Raw genomic sequence first — 15,098 nt, forward strand, 5'->3', positions numbered from 1 at the left:
GCAGAGATGATTCTCTTGATTTTGGACAATGGAGGCAATGGAGATACAGCTTAGTGCATTGGGATGTGTTATCTGGAGTCACCAAGGCAAGAGAAGAAACCAGTCTAGAACGAGGATCTCTCAGTCTTAGTCATCCTGACACCATCCACTATCCCCGGCCTTCCCAAATCAGGAATTTTTAAAAAATTAATTACAGCTCACCCTTGAACAATGTGGGCTGAGGGACACCTACCCCCAACATAGTGAGAAATCTGAGGTTCCTCATCCTGTTTTCAACCGACCACGGATCCTATACCACTGTACAACATATTCATTGAAAAAAAATCTGGTATAAGTGAACCTTCACAGTTCAAATCCGTGTTAAGTGTCAACTGTACTGTCCTCATTTATGCTAGATTGTTTCTCCTCTGCTTTAAGAATAGGACAGGTTTAAAATTAATACACATTTTGCATTGAGAATTCTTATATGGACAAATTCTTAGTTCCCAACCACTAGGGGTAATTTGATTACCAATTTGAGTCCTGGTCTACTCTCAGTTTAGGTGACTTGTCAGGTTTGTTCATCTGACGTAGAGAAGAGAGAGGGATCTCTACCTATTGGCCAGGGAGGAGGGGGTGGTCTTTCTTTCTGATTGGAAACTTTCCCATTCTTATCACTTTTAGGGATAGGGAAGCCAAAGCTCAGACATGTTCTCTAAAGGCCACTGCAATGTCCAGGGTCCATGGGAAAAGGAGCCCTGAAGAATCCTCTCTGGACCTTTCCATTAGCACAGATTGTTTCCAATGGCTTTACCAATTTCCAAAATGGAAACACTGACCGCATAAATGGAGATACAAAGAAGGAACATTTCACAAGAGGAACTGGGCAGTGGGGAAATAGCCACTGATGTCAGGAGGCCAGTGTGGTTGGAAGCTTACTTCTCCCTGAGGCCAGTGCCTGGTGGAAAAGGGGACTGCATAAGACTGGAGGAGATGGGAAAGAGCACTTACGTGGACGTCTGACCAGTTAGGTACTCATGTAACTGGCTTGGATGTAATGTTGGTGAAAATTATCCTCAACTATCCCATCCATTTATTGACTTATTTATATCTTCATATTTTTCAATGGTCTCTGAGCTCCTTGAAGTCTGACACTCAGTTTTACTCAAATGTATCCCAATGTCTATTCAAGGTCAAGCATAAAGTAGGACCTTATAAATATTTATTGGACTAAATTAAATTGAAATGATTAGGTTACTTCAATTTCTACCTGGGGGGAAAAAAATAGGGTTAGGAGCACAATACTCAAAAATGTCATCAGCAACCAATTAAAAAAAAAAAACTAATAAAAACAGTAGCAGTACCAATAAGGTCCTACTGTATAGCACAGAAACTTATATTCAATATCCTATGATAAGCCATAATGGAAAAGAATATGAAAAAGAATGTATATATATATATATATATATATATATATATAACTGAATCACTTTGCTATACAGCAGGAATTAACACAACACTGTAAAATCAATATACTTCAAGAAAAACTATTGAAAAAAATGATAGCAGAGTTTTATACATGTTATATGTTTAAGAAATACATAAATACTATAATAATTATGGTACTTGACCTTTAAAAGATCTTCAGTTTGCTTGTGGAAGTGGGTGTTAGGAGGGTTGTGAGTTATTGGGTAGGGGTGGAGGGATATTATCTGAAATTGGATGGTAGCTGTAACTACAGATGTGGGTAGGTGATGCTCATAACATGGCTGGGAAGAGAAATACTTTGTGGTGCTTGGTGTGTGTGTTGTGTGTTGTGTGTGTGTGTGTGTGGTGTATTCTTCTGGGGCTCAGTCCAGTTGGGTTCAAGCTTTGACATTCACCTGTTTCCTGATGATGAAACTAGCATAAGCAAATGGAAGATTTCCATTATGTTCGTATTGTTTCCTAACATATAAATAGAGTAACAAATTCATGTTCCCAAACAATTGTGTTGGAAGGGTGCATGTAACCCCTCTCACTTGCATCTTAGGCCTGGGGTAAAGTGGCCCTGAGTTCTGTTTTCTATTCTCAGAATGACCGTAACTACCGAGGTGCCCTTGCTCTGATTTTTTTCCCTTGCTCTGATTTTTGTGTTATTCCTCCTCAGTGAGGATCTGGCTCTATTTTCTGTTTGTTAAATGCCTCAAAATATTTTTCAAACATTTTTGATTGGGAAAAACTCAAAATATATTTTGCCAGTTGATTTTTTTAACACATTGAACAAACAAAAATTCAGTCCTTATGTTTCTAATTAATTTTCCTGCAATTAGATGAAATACTGCTCCCTAAGAATTTGCTGTGTAAGCAAGCAACCTCATAATCCTATGTACATTTGCTTTTAAGAATGTCAACTCAGCTCTTCCTGAGAGCATTTGACACCATGAAGTTGACATTCAAACTGAATAACACGTTTCAAATTTGTTTTGAGTGAGGCATGTCTAGATTTCATGAACACATTTTGCAATATTCTTTAAGATCAATTGTATACAAAATGGAAAAATGGTAAGAGTGTTGGTACTGTTAGGTGGATTGATTGATTACTTCCTTCCTTTACTCACCATTTCATTCTTTAAGTAAACCTTTATTGAAAGCCTATTATATGCCGGATTATTTGCTAAGATCCCACAAAGTGCATGTTACCTATTGGAGAATGCAAACAAATAAATGAATGATTACAAGCTCCAATATGCTCTGTGAAGAGCAGAGTCCTGGACATGAGATTGGATGGTCAGGGCAATCAGAGGAGCATATCTACATTGTCAAGACCTCATCTCTGCCCATGGCTCCACACTGTTCCACATCTGGTCAGCATCAAAGAAGTCTTAGGACACATACCTACCACATTTAGGGAAGGCTGGGGGCGATTCTCTACTACTTCATAGAATAGAAATGAATTATTAAAATCAGTAACTCATTTTCCAAAGACTTTCACGCAACTAGGAGTGAGACATTCTAAGTTATTCTGTCCCTCTAGATAAAACTATTACAAGAGTCCTTAGGGACTGAAGATGAGAGAGTAGTTAAACAATGTTCCCCATTTTTAAACCATCTCCTCTTTTATAGAAGAAACTCACTAACCATAATTTGAGGCTTTGCTCAAGTGGTTGATCAAAGGAATGGCGGGATAGTTAGATCTTGGGTTAGACAAAACTGGGCAAGAATTGTGGCCACACTGTTTTCTAGTGTTGTGACCTTACACTAACTACTTAACATCTCTGAACTTGAGTTTCCCCAACTGTGAAAGGAACTTAACCCCTGTCTTTGAGGATTGTTGTGAGGAGTCGATGAAATAGCACATGGAAACAAGTAGTACCAGCCTTGATCAGAGGAGGTATTTAATAAGTGGTAGTGGTTAATGCTTTGAGTTCTCTCTTTATGGAACACTTCTTGCTAATGGAATTTTCTCTCTCTCCCCTTTCGTTCTAGACAACTGTGATGACCCATTAGCATCCTTGCTCTCTCCAGTGGCTTTTTCCAGCTCCTCAGACCTCAATGGTACTCACATCCCAGCTCAGCTCAACCGAAGGGTTGGTGAGTAGGTAACAAACTCTAAAGGCAAGCGCTGAATAAGCACACAATGGGTAAATGGAAGAAAGGGAGTATCTCCATGTGCTGGGATTCTGTCCAAGAGCAGTGTTCAGGAGAAGAATGGGTAGAAGGGCATTCAAAGAATGAAACCATGTTTCCCAGCACATAACGGATATTCAAAGAATACTGGTTATACTGGTTACTGTTCCCCTGACCCCACCTTATTCTTCTTTGATGATCATAAAACGCCTTTGTGGGGCTTCCCTGGTGGCACAGTGGTTGAGAGTCCGCCTGCCAATTCAGGGGACACAGGTTCGTGCCCCGGTCCGGGAAGATCCCACATGCTGCGGAGCAGCTGGACCCGTGAGCCATGGCCGATGAGCCTGCGCGTCCAGAACCTGTGCTCCATAACGGGAGAGACCACAACAGTGAGATGCCCGCATACCTCAAAAAAAAAAACAAAAAATGCCTTTGTGAACAAATATTTTTAATTTGCTTTATTTTTATATTTCATGCATCTAACATAAATAGCTACCAAAATATATTATTATAATAGCATGTTATCATAAGAATGAAATCTACCAAGATTTTTCCTTCAATAAATTTAATTTTTACAATATAATAAATGTTTCTAACATTAAAAATATAAAGCACTGTTAAGTAAAAGTAAGAAAATACAAAAATTGTGCAATGCTACCAGCTAGAGATAACTGTGGTTAAATGCTGCATGTGTATCTTTACAGCATATGACTGAAGGAAGTGCAGACACCCTTAACTAATGTCTCATGTGAAATGCCTTTAACAAATATGATGCTGGATATCTAGAGAGATATATTTTAAATCATATTTATAATGCATATATATATATATTGTTCTATAGTTGAATTTTTTAGTTTTCAAAGACTTTAAATAACTGGTGATATTTGTTTATTGACATACCTAGTGAACACTCTAAACACTTTTTCAAGTTAAGAAAAAATTGATATGCAGTTTCAAGAGGTACACTGATCTGGGAGAGCTCACATTATTTAATCTTGACTATATTTTCCTGTTGATACATGAGGTCAATCACATTAGTAAGTTTCCAATGTTGATCCATCTTTACATTCTGGAGTAGGTCCTAATTCGTTGAGGTGCTATTGACATTGTTTTTGTAAAGTACAGAATGATTTAATTTGTTTACATTTTAATTTCTGATTTTGAATCTCCATTCAGAGTGAGATTGATTTGTAATTTTGATTTGTATACTTATTGTTTGTTTCATACTACACATCACAAGTATTCTGGTATAATGCAATCAATAACTTAAAACTTAGTAAGTTCCGTGTTTTTGTTGAGAGAGGAATTTAAGAATGGTATTCTAAAGGGAAAAGAATGGTTAATCAAAGACCCAGCAGGGAGGGCTTCCCTGGTGGCGCAGTGGTTGAGAGTCCGCCTGCCGATTCAGGGGACACGGGTTCGTGCCCCGGCCCGGGAAGATCCCACATGCCACAGAGCGGCTGGGCCCGTGAGCCATGGCCGCTGAGCCTGCGCATCCGGAGCCTGTGCTCCGCAATGGGAGGGGCCCCAACAGTGAGAGGCCGGTGTAATGCAAAAAAAAAAAAAAAAAAAAAAAGACCCAGCAGGGAAATATCAATGACAATTTTGTACTAACACTGCCTTTTCATGATTTCTCTGTGCCAAAAATTTTATAAAGCATTTCACCCATATTATGTTATTTAATCTTCACAAAGATACTGCAAGGTAAGCATTTTTATCTTTTTGTCTTCAGATAGGTTTTCTGAGCCTCAGCGAAGTTTATAACGTGCCTTACATCATAAGGTTAAGAAGGGGAAATGCTTGGATTCAAATCTAAGTCATCTAAATCCACAGTTTTGCTCCCAACCACATTAGCAAATAGATTTACTAACGCAGGTTTAAGAAGGTGTATTAGAGAGTAAAGAGGTTTGGAAAGTATTCTGCCCAAGTTCAAATGCTGGCTATGGCGTTTACTTACAAGTTCTATGAGCATCTGTAAGTCACTTACCTGCTGTCAACCTTTTTTTTCTTTAATCTGTAAAGGGGACCAGCAATGCCTGCCTGGAAGCATCATGTGCAGACTGAGACCAGACTTGCACATTCTAAAGCTCCTTCTCACTGCAGGGTAGAGAGAGACTGGGACAGTGAGTTACATTTGTCATTTCAATAAGAAACACAGGTTGGCAGATTTTAATAGAGACTCTCCCACAGGGCATCTGGAGCCAGAGTTGGTCTCAGTTCCACCCAATCGTGCAGTGGCAGAAGGTCATGACTGCCTCAGTAGCTCCTTGGCATTTTCTGGAGAAGCTGTGAGTCTGATCATAGGCCAGCTCCCCCGTTTATGGACAGATATCGACAGGACACAGGTGTCTCTGTTTCAATTTATTATCATTATCCTGCTCATGGGGGCACCCGTGTGCCTGAGCTCAAGGTTAGCATGAACGTAGGCAGAAAGGAACTTGACCTTCCTCCTTCTCCCAACTAGAGTCCAAATCAGGAAGGCCAGACAGGAGATACAGTTGAAGAGTCGGGATGCATTGGTCTAGAGCTCATCAGGCGACACAGGTCCATTCACAGGGCCAACCATTGCCCTTAAAGGGAATTAAATAGGAGAGCTTTGTAAGTAGCGATGCTGAGTCCTACCTCCCAGATATTCTGAATTAATTGTCTGGAATGGGACCCAAGAATGAATATTGATAAATTAAATAAATACAAGCTTTCCCAGTGATTCTAAAATGCAACAAGAGTTGCAAGTTACTAGATTGGATGAATTCGTAAATAACAAATCTTTCCATTAATATCTACTGAGCACCTACTATGTGCCAGGCATTGTACTAAAACTCTGGCACATAGCTGGTAAAAATAGGTACAAATTCTACTCATAAAAAGTATACATGGATAACACAAATTACCATATAATGAATAGCTAATATTTGTGATTAGTGATAATATTGATTTTATCATTTTGTCATATATATACACATATACACAATATAAATGATGTACTGTGTGTATTTTTATACACACATATGTATATAGTATAGTAGTATATATAAAGAGAGTTAATTATATACATATGGTTGGATATATACAGAGTCAGTAATATATATAGAAAAAGGTAGATATATCCATTGTTTTATATATATATATAAAACCAGTGTGTGTATGTGTATGTGTGTGTGTGTGTGTGTGTGTGTGTGTATATATATATACACACACAATCCATATGTAATAGAATATATACACAATGCATGTATATGAATGTGTATATGGATGTGTGTAGTAGTATGTGTATACATATACACATATATATATATAATACACACATAGGCTATAAACATACATAGTATAATTATAATAAAACAAAAGCTATTATGTTAATGATGTTAAGAAGGGTTTGTCATATGTTTTCTAAAATAAAATTTAGAAAGTTGTAATTTTTAATTTACATAGAAAAATATCAGTATAAAGTAATAATTTATTTGTCTCCATCTAAAAACAGCCTTATGTACTGTCTGTCCACTGAAATGGCCTAGAAGTACTTAGAGCCCTGTCTAATGAACCCTTTTTTCTACATGTCCTCCTTTAAAACTTCCTTTTTATTGTAAAAAAGGAAAGACAGCAAATATACCCAAAAGAGCAAACTGTTCCACCTGGTTTGAAATCTAGGATAATGTCGGATATACATGGAAATTTCAAAGAACATCTTGGTTTCTATTTGACTTCTCAGTATAGTGTTTTTAACAGCAGGATCACAGCCAGGTGCTAAACAATTGCTCCTAGCACTGTCATGATCAGGCTTGGCTCCTCCCTGAATGGTTGGATCCTATGCCTAGTTCACAAACCTTTGTTAGCAGGTTATACCTACCAGCATACAGCTAAAGACCACAACAATATCCTTAGCACTCACTATGAGCCATAACTGTTCTAAGCCCTTAAGGCACATCAACTTAATTCTCACAATTACCCTCCATGTAGGCATTATTATTATCATTATCTTGATTTCACAGAAAAAATGCCATGGCACAGCGAGGAAAGAAAAGACTATGAGAAAAAAATTTCTAGGTGGATACAAAACTAGTTAATGTCTTAGGGGATAATAAAATTGGGGGGGTAATGTCTACTCTATTGGGCAAACATTTATGGGTTAACATGTAGCTTCATAATATCTAAGGTCTAATGAGCCAATGAATAGCAAAACCAAATGACAGGTACATTCTCCTTGAGAATTAAACGATCATTGAGTAGACTTGTTAAAAATTGCCCCAGGATGATGTTGAAAGGACAAACTTAGCTCTCTTTTGATCTCCAGGTTTTGGGTATTTTTAAATATACTCCATTCATTCATTCATTTACTCCCTTATCTCAATATTTCATGATTTCCTTCTACTCTACCCCATTCAGCCTTCCATGCACTTGTCAAGGAACTTCCTGGTTTTCCACCGCAGATGAAATCCACGTTGTAAAACTCCTGACTTCCCTAAAGCTAAGTCTTCCTCACTGAAATGAATGTGCTCAGTGGCATCCTCCCAGCTCCTCACCGCTGAACTTTTTCACAAAAATAAAGGCCCTGCAGGTCTTCAGACACCATTGAACACTGCCACATCCCCTGGGAATCATATACACCTGTGGCATACACTGAATTTAGGTAATTAAGGACCACTTCACCTCCACTGTGTGCTCAGAACTCAAGCGTACACATTTCTGACCGACACGAGGAAGAAAAAGGGGCACAGCTGGGAAGGATGGCATCCCAAGCAGAGATCAACACAAAAGTTGAAAAGAAAAATATAGGAAAGGCATGCTCATGAGTACCCTCAGACCCTGAGTAAAGTAAGTCTGAGTTCTGTCAGTGATGAACTCATCTTTATGTTAGAAAACACACCCTTGGACCTTAGGTACTGTGCCCCCGAGGTCTGGGCAACTCACTGGACCAGGAGAGAGATTAGATGGTTAAAACCCACTAATAGTCTTCACGCTGCTATCTCATCTAAGGAAGAAATCAGCCAAATGGAATTTTTGTTCTCTCACTTTCAGACACTCCTCACATTTTATCCACACACAAGGAAAGAAAAAGCAAAGAAGAGAGCTAATTACTTTTGAAAGAAATGACAAAAGACATTAAACTGGGGGTCAGATCACCATTAACGGAGGTTGCCAAGTCAATATGTATAATTGTGGCTTAGGAGGGATCTGATTTTGTCAAATATGATTTGTTTTGTGGTAAGAAAGCTTTTGATCTGGGCTTAATGTTGGCTGGGCTGTGAGAAGCCCTTACTGTCGGCAGGAAACTCAGGAGTTGGTGACACAGCATGAAGCCTTCCCTGTGTGGGTTAGAGCAGCTTGAGAGTGAGGGCAGGTTTTTACTTTATGTGATTAGAAGGCAAATAGGAATGGACATCTTCGGCCCCATGAGAGAAAAGGTCTGTATTTTTCTTTCCCATCCTTCCCTCCCCCCACCACTAATAGAATTTTGAAATTTTAGTTCTTCTTCCTCACTCACTATATTTTTGAGATGCTTGCCTGTGTAAGTTGAGATCATGTTTCTGGCATGACAACTTTGTTGCCATGGAGATTTTGATTTTTTTCAATGTCAAGGCATTTTCAGCTTCCTGGGCTCATGGACGAATGGAGAGGCTTAAAAATCTTTCCTCTTTTTGGCACAAAATCGATGCACGTTTTTTCTTTCCCCCTTGGGCAGTGCTTGGGTTGCAAAAAGCTAAGGACCCATGAAGGTCTTTGGATGTTGGTTTTCATTTTGGTGTCTGGTCCCTCCTGAACAGGTGTGGATTGGGAACAATTCAGGAAGCAGGGTCTTCACAATTAGCATGATATCAGCTGTTTGGGGACTTGTTCCTGATTAGCTAGGTGACAATACCAAGGACCCAATTTCATCGGCAGCACTACAGTACCTGCTTGCAAAAGAGTGTCCCATCTGGATTGATCGAGCCAGACGTGATATGGATACAATCTAATCTGTTCGAAAAGACCATGCGGTGTATAGACATCTGTCACTGGCTTCCCTTCTCTCCCTTTGAAGGGCTTTCTCCTTCTTTTCAGCACCTTTTCTTTCTTTTCTCCTGTACCGGCTGCCCCAGGAATGGCAGGCATCAGGTTCTATGCTTTCCTTTGTTGCCTCACATGCACCCTCTGTTCTCGAAGTGTGGACTCTGCATAGTAACATGGGCATCACCTGGGAGCTTGTTGCAAATGCAGAATCTCGGCCTCTGCTCCAAAATTCTGGATCAGAACCTGTGCTTTAACGATTGTTGCATTCACACATTCGAATTTGAGATGCACTGTGCTGGTCCATCCCTGAAACTCCCACTCCTTCAATTCTTAATCAAAGTTGGCTAGGTCATTATGAGTAAGGAATCATGCTGGAAAATAGAAACTTCAGCTTTATTTTTATCATCACGTCAGTACTCTAAGATAGTTGGTATTATTAATATTTTTAAAGATTATGAAAGAGACTCAGAGAGGTCAAGTCACTGATCTAAGGATATACAGCTAATTGTTGGTAGGACTTATATTTGAAACTAATTCTGTCTACCCCATGTTCACTTTATTCATGTTGATCAGAGATCTTAACCTGAGTAAAGGTGTTGTTGACATGATAGTCAACACTTTCAGGTAATTTTGGCATTTCAACTGGGGTTGTCACTATTTTAACCACAAAGACTGGATATTTAGGCATCAAGGAAGAAAGAGAGACACGGACTCCATGCCCCTGAAAATCATACTGTGGTCTAATATGCCTGTGGGCAAAACTAACCTGACCTAAATATTTAAACAATGCCTTAGGCATATTCTTTTACTAGGACAGCTATGGATCATTGAGGGATACAGGATAGAAATCTTCTGCTATTTAATAGGAGCCTTGGGACACTGTCTCAAATGTAGACAAATCACATGTGATGAGCCTTTCTCTATTCAACTAGCATCATTGCAAAAGAAAATGATGTTAAGAGGGGAAGGAGGAATCTTATGAATACTTTTGCTCACTAATAATATAATGCTTCAAAGACTCTAAACATCAATATTTGCCACATAGAGAATGATAGATAAACCCATGCAATTCACCCTTTATTTTGCTCCCAATGACTGGTCACTTCCTTTGAAAAGCCAAGTGGATATTATTTTTAAGAGTCAACCTTTATTTATTTATTTATTTTTACGTCTTTATTGGAGTATAATTGCTTTACAATGGTGTGTTAGTTTCTCCTGTATAACAAAGTGAACCAGCTATACATAAACATATATCCCCATATCTCCTCCCTCTTGCATCTCCCTCCCACCCTCCCTATCCTACCCCTCTAGGTGGCCACAAAGCACCGAGCTGATCTCCCTGTGCTATGCAGCTGCTTCCCACTAGCTATCTATTTTACATTTGATAGTGTATATATGTCCATTCCACTCTCTCGCTTTGTCCCAGCTTACCCTTCCCCCTCCCCATGTCCTCAAGTCCATTCTCTATGTCTGCATCTTTATTCCTGTCCTGCCCCTAGGATCATCAGAAACTTTTTTTTTTTTTTAGATTCCATATATATGTGTTAGCATATGGTATTTGTTTTTCTCTTTCTGACTTTGCTTCACTCTGTATGACAGACTCTAGGTCCATCCACCTCAGTACAAATAACTAAGTTTCATTTCTTTTTATGGCTGAGTAATATTCCATTGTATATATGTATAAGAGGCAGCCTTTAAAATGCCAGCTCAGTGAATCACGAGTCTGACATTGCTAAACTAATACTTTGCCAAGGGACAAGGTCCTTTGCAATTCCTCAGTTCATTGCTTTTAACTTAAACATCGTAACTTAAAAATGTAGTAACGGAATTAAGAGCAGGCTAATTCATGACATATATTTGTCTAATGATCAGCAGTGTACTACTGTATTCACAATGAGTGTCACACCCAGGTGGAAATAAGTTGCATTTGAATAGTATATTGTATGGTGGATACTCTTGCCTTGTCTAACGTGGAGTAATTAGGTAGGATCTACTCAATCCAATCCATTTACTCAACCCCTCTGGAAGATGTCTTTCACCTAAGACATTGTGGAAATGACAGTAAAAAAGATGAGCTAAGAAAAAATAAATATATAACTAAATACATTTTAAAAAGATGAGCTGAGGAACATGGATGGACCTAGAGATTGTCATACTGAGTGAAGTAAGTCAGACAGAAAAAGAGAAATATCGATGATATCGCTTATATACGGAATCTAAAAAGAAATGATACAAATGAATGTATTTTCAAAACAGAAATGGACTCACAGACTTAGAGAATGAACTTATGGTCACTAGGGTTGGGGGGCAAGGGTGAAGGGAAGGGATAGTTAGGGAGTTTGGGATTGACATGTACACACTGCCATATTTAAAAAGGATAACCAACAACCAGCAAGGACCTACTGTATAGTACAGGGAACTTTGTTCAATACTATGTAATAACCTAATTGGGAAAAGAATTTTATAAAGAATAGATACATGTGTACATATTACTGAATCACTCTGCTGTACAGAGTCGTGTACCTGAAACTATCACAACATTGTTAATCGGCTATACTCCAATATAAAATAAATAGTTAAAGTCACTGGGAAAAAAAAAGTATCCAAAGATGAGTAGATATATGTATAACTAAAAAAGATTTTGTACACCTACAAAAAACGCAACATTTTGAATCAATATTACTCCAGTAAAAAAAAAAAGTTCCAGCTCCATAGCTTGAAAAAAAAAAAAAAAGAAAGAAAAGAATCCTTTAAGGGAACTTTATAAATACCTATCAAATTTCAATAAACCAAAAAAGATGAGCTGAGGATTTTTGAATCCACCATATGGACTGAAAATGGTAACATATAACCAACTCTAAGGAATCAGAAAACAGGCGTTGCTATGAGTGTTCAGTTCATCTTTCTCCAGGATTCAGGTTCAAATGCCCCTTATCCTAGGGCTCTCCCTTCCTTAGGGCCCACTTCGACTGTTTCAAACTGTACTTATCTGACTTATAGTATTCGTTTATGCAATCAGTTGATTGTGTCTGGGCTTTGTTTTTCTAATCAGTGTACATATTTGATAAAAATCCAGATTTTATAAAAGAATCCTTATCGTTAATTTTGCTAAGGACTTGCTTCTAATAAATCTCTTCCACAAACATATCCAGAGCAATCAAATATTACCCTGGGATAGCTTTCTGAGGGTAATTTTGTGTATAAGTAACAGAAAACTCACTAGCATGAAAAAAATTCACTAGCTTGAAAAACATTAAATTATTAGGCACATGGAGATTGAGAGGTGTCTGTATTTCTATTTCCTGAACACTGTGATAGTTAAAAGTGTGTTTACCCTGTAATAATTTAAGCTAAATATTTGTTTGGTGAGATTTTTCTGTATCTGTGTTTTGTTTTACATTTTTTAAAAGAATTAAAAATAAAACATATTACTCTACATAAAAGGAAGTCCTCAATGAGGAAAGGCTCCAGGGCTGATGAATTCAGTTCAACGATGTCATCCTCAGTATCAGAATCATTCTGGAGCTAATAAGCCTCCCAACATCTCAGCCAGGCTCAACAAAGTTCTGAGAAACAAAGAGACCATGGCTTACTTTTAAGCCATCAAATTGTGATTCCTCAGAACAGCAGTACAATGTGTTAGAATGTGTTAGAAATGTGTTAGAAAAATACAGATTGTCTGGACTTATTCCCCACCACCTGAATCAGAAACTCCGGCAGGGGGACCCAGAAATCCCTATTGCTCCAAGCTCTGTGAGTGACTCTGATGTGCTGAGAACTGTGAACCACTGCTTGGGGCAGTGAAAGTCTTCCTGGACCCAAGCTCACCCAACCACTCCTCTGCTGAATCACCAGCAGATTTTCTGTTCACTTCTGAACCCAATCACAGTTGAAGGTGATGGAATTACCTTGACTGGCTTTAGACTAATAATTTGATATAGGGTAAGAGAGTAAATGATGATGTCTCTTCCTCTCTCTCTCTCAAGCTATATCTCTTGCTGTTTTGCTGGGTTATCTTGCACATCTTCCAATCAAAGAAGTAAGTTCCTGATGGAAATTTGAACTGAGGCCAGAGGTTTTGTTTGTTTGTTTGTTTGTTTTAATCCAAGTTGACACTCTTGGGGTAACAATGACAAACTGTTACTTATACATTTTGTGCCCAAGGTCATGAAATCTATGTGTTGACATATATCATCTCGATCCTTGGTGAAGGAGGAATTAACTGTATTATTTTCACAGAAGTAGAGAAATTACTTCTGAAAGTCACAGAGTAAGTGACTCAACTCAGACATGAGACTTAGACTGGGCACGATCTTTCAAACAAAATGACCTCAGGAAACCAAGATAGGTATAGCACGTTCAGCTGTGCAAAATGCATGCTGTTTACGAAAGAGAAGTTTTAAGTGATAATGTCAATAATATGAGATCTGCAGTGTTAAATGACTTTCAATGCCACTTCTCCATTTTCCCTTCAAAGATCCTGGGACAGTTGTGTTTTTTTTGTTTGTTTGTTTGTTTTCTCTATATGCCTGAAAACAGAAAGAGTGTCTTATCTGGCTGCTCAATCTTCTACACTGCTTTACTCATGGGTAGAACTCAATAATCATATGGTCATTAAATGAGGAAAAAATAATCCACTAAACCTCCTCTAGGCCTGAGCAGCTGATGGATAGAATTAAATTGTACTGATTTGCCAAATTAAAATAGAACTCAGTTTCCACCAGTTTATAAGAGAAATTGTAGAGCAGTGCTAGCCAATAGGAATTTCTGCAAGGATGGACTATTCTATAGCTGTGCTGCTTAACAAAGTAGCCACTAACTACATGTGGCTATTGAAATATGGCTAATGCTCCTTAGGAACTGAAGTTTTTATTTAAGTTAAATTAATTTAAATTTAAATAGCCACAGGTGGCTTTTGGCTACCATATTGAACAGCATAGTTCTAGAATCCTTTCAAGTTTTTTATACACGACCCTCTTACCTAAGTTTCTAAAAATGCCGGGGTGTTTTTATGTGTATATGAATCAGTCCTTGCCCTGCAAGGGCCATAAATGTGAGACCAAACTTTGGGACCAAACTTCACACTTTCTGAATTCCACATGCCCTCATGCTGAACTTCCTCACTTCTTGTGTAACTTCTGAACTCTGAAATGTGCAGCCAGATACACTTTTCTGAGCCATGAGGACCTTCAGGGCTCTACGCTTCACAAGGGAAGATAGTTATAGCAGGACATCACAGAAGAACTGTCTGAGTGGTGAGTATCGGAGCCCTTCAGAGCAATAACACAGCTCTCTTCCACAAACACAGGCAGACACACGGGTGTGTGGCCAAGGACACGCACTGTCACAGAGGCTGTTGGTGCTCATATTCCTTGGACTTCACCACTTCAGTACAAGAACAAGATCTTAGAAGCTGAGTTAAGATGGAAATTCCTGTTCAAATTATTTGTGGGGTAGTGATCTCTGGAGACAGGTTAAGCTGGAAGGCGGCAGGTGGTGGAGGAAGCCAGCAAGATATATGG

The 15,098-nt window shown here is 38.6% G+C and overlaps 1 protein-coding gene across 2 annotated transcripts in view; it reads left to right on the forward strand.

Annotated features, from left to right (window-relative positions):
- CNTNAP5 (contactin associated protein like 5) overlaps positions 1 to 15,098 on the forward strand; it is an 898,651-nt gene that overhangs the window by 207,811 nt on the left and 675,742 nt on the right. For both annotated transcript variants that reach the window (XM_029226145.1, XM_029226146.1), the window contains exon 2: positions 3,448 to 3,552. In XM_029226145.1, the coding sequence (XP_029081978.1) occupies positions 3,448 to 3,552 (105 nt within the window). The remainder of the gene's footprint in view (positions 1 to 3,447; positions 3,553 to 15,098) is intronic.

The sequence above is a fragment of the Monodon monoceros genome, unplaced genomic scaffold (genome assembly GCF_005190385.1).
Source record: "Monodon monoceros isolate NGI ecotype Baffin Bay Population unplaced genomic scaffold, NGI_Narwhal_1 Super_Scaffold_16, whole genome shotgun sequence".
NCBI lineage: Eukaryota > Metazoa > Chordata > Mammalia > Artiodactyla > Monodontidae > Monodon > Monodon monoceros.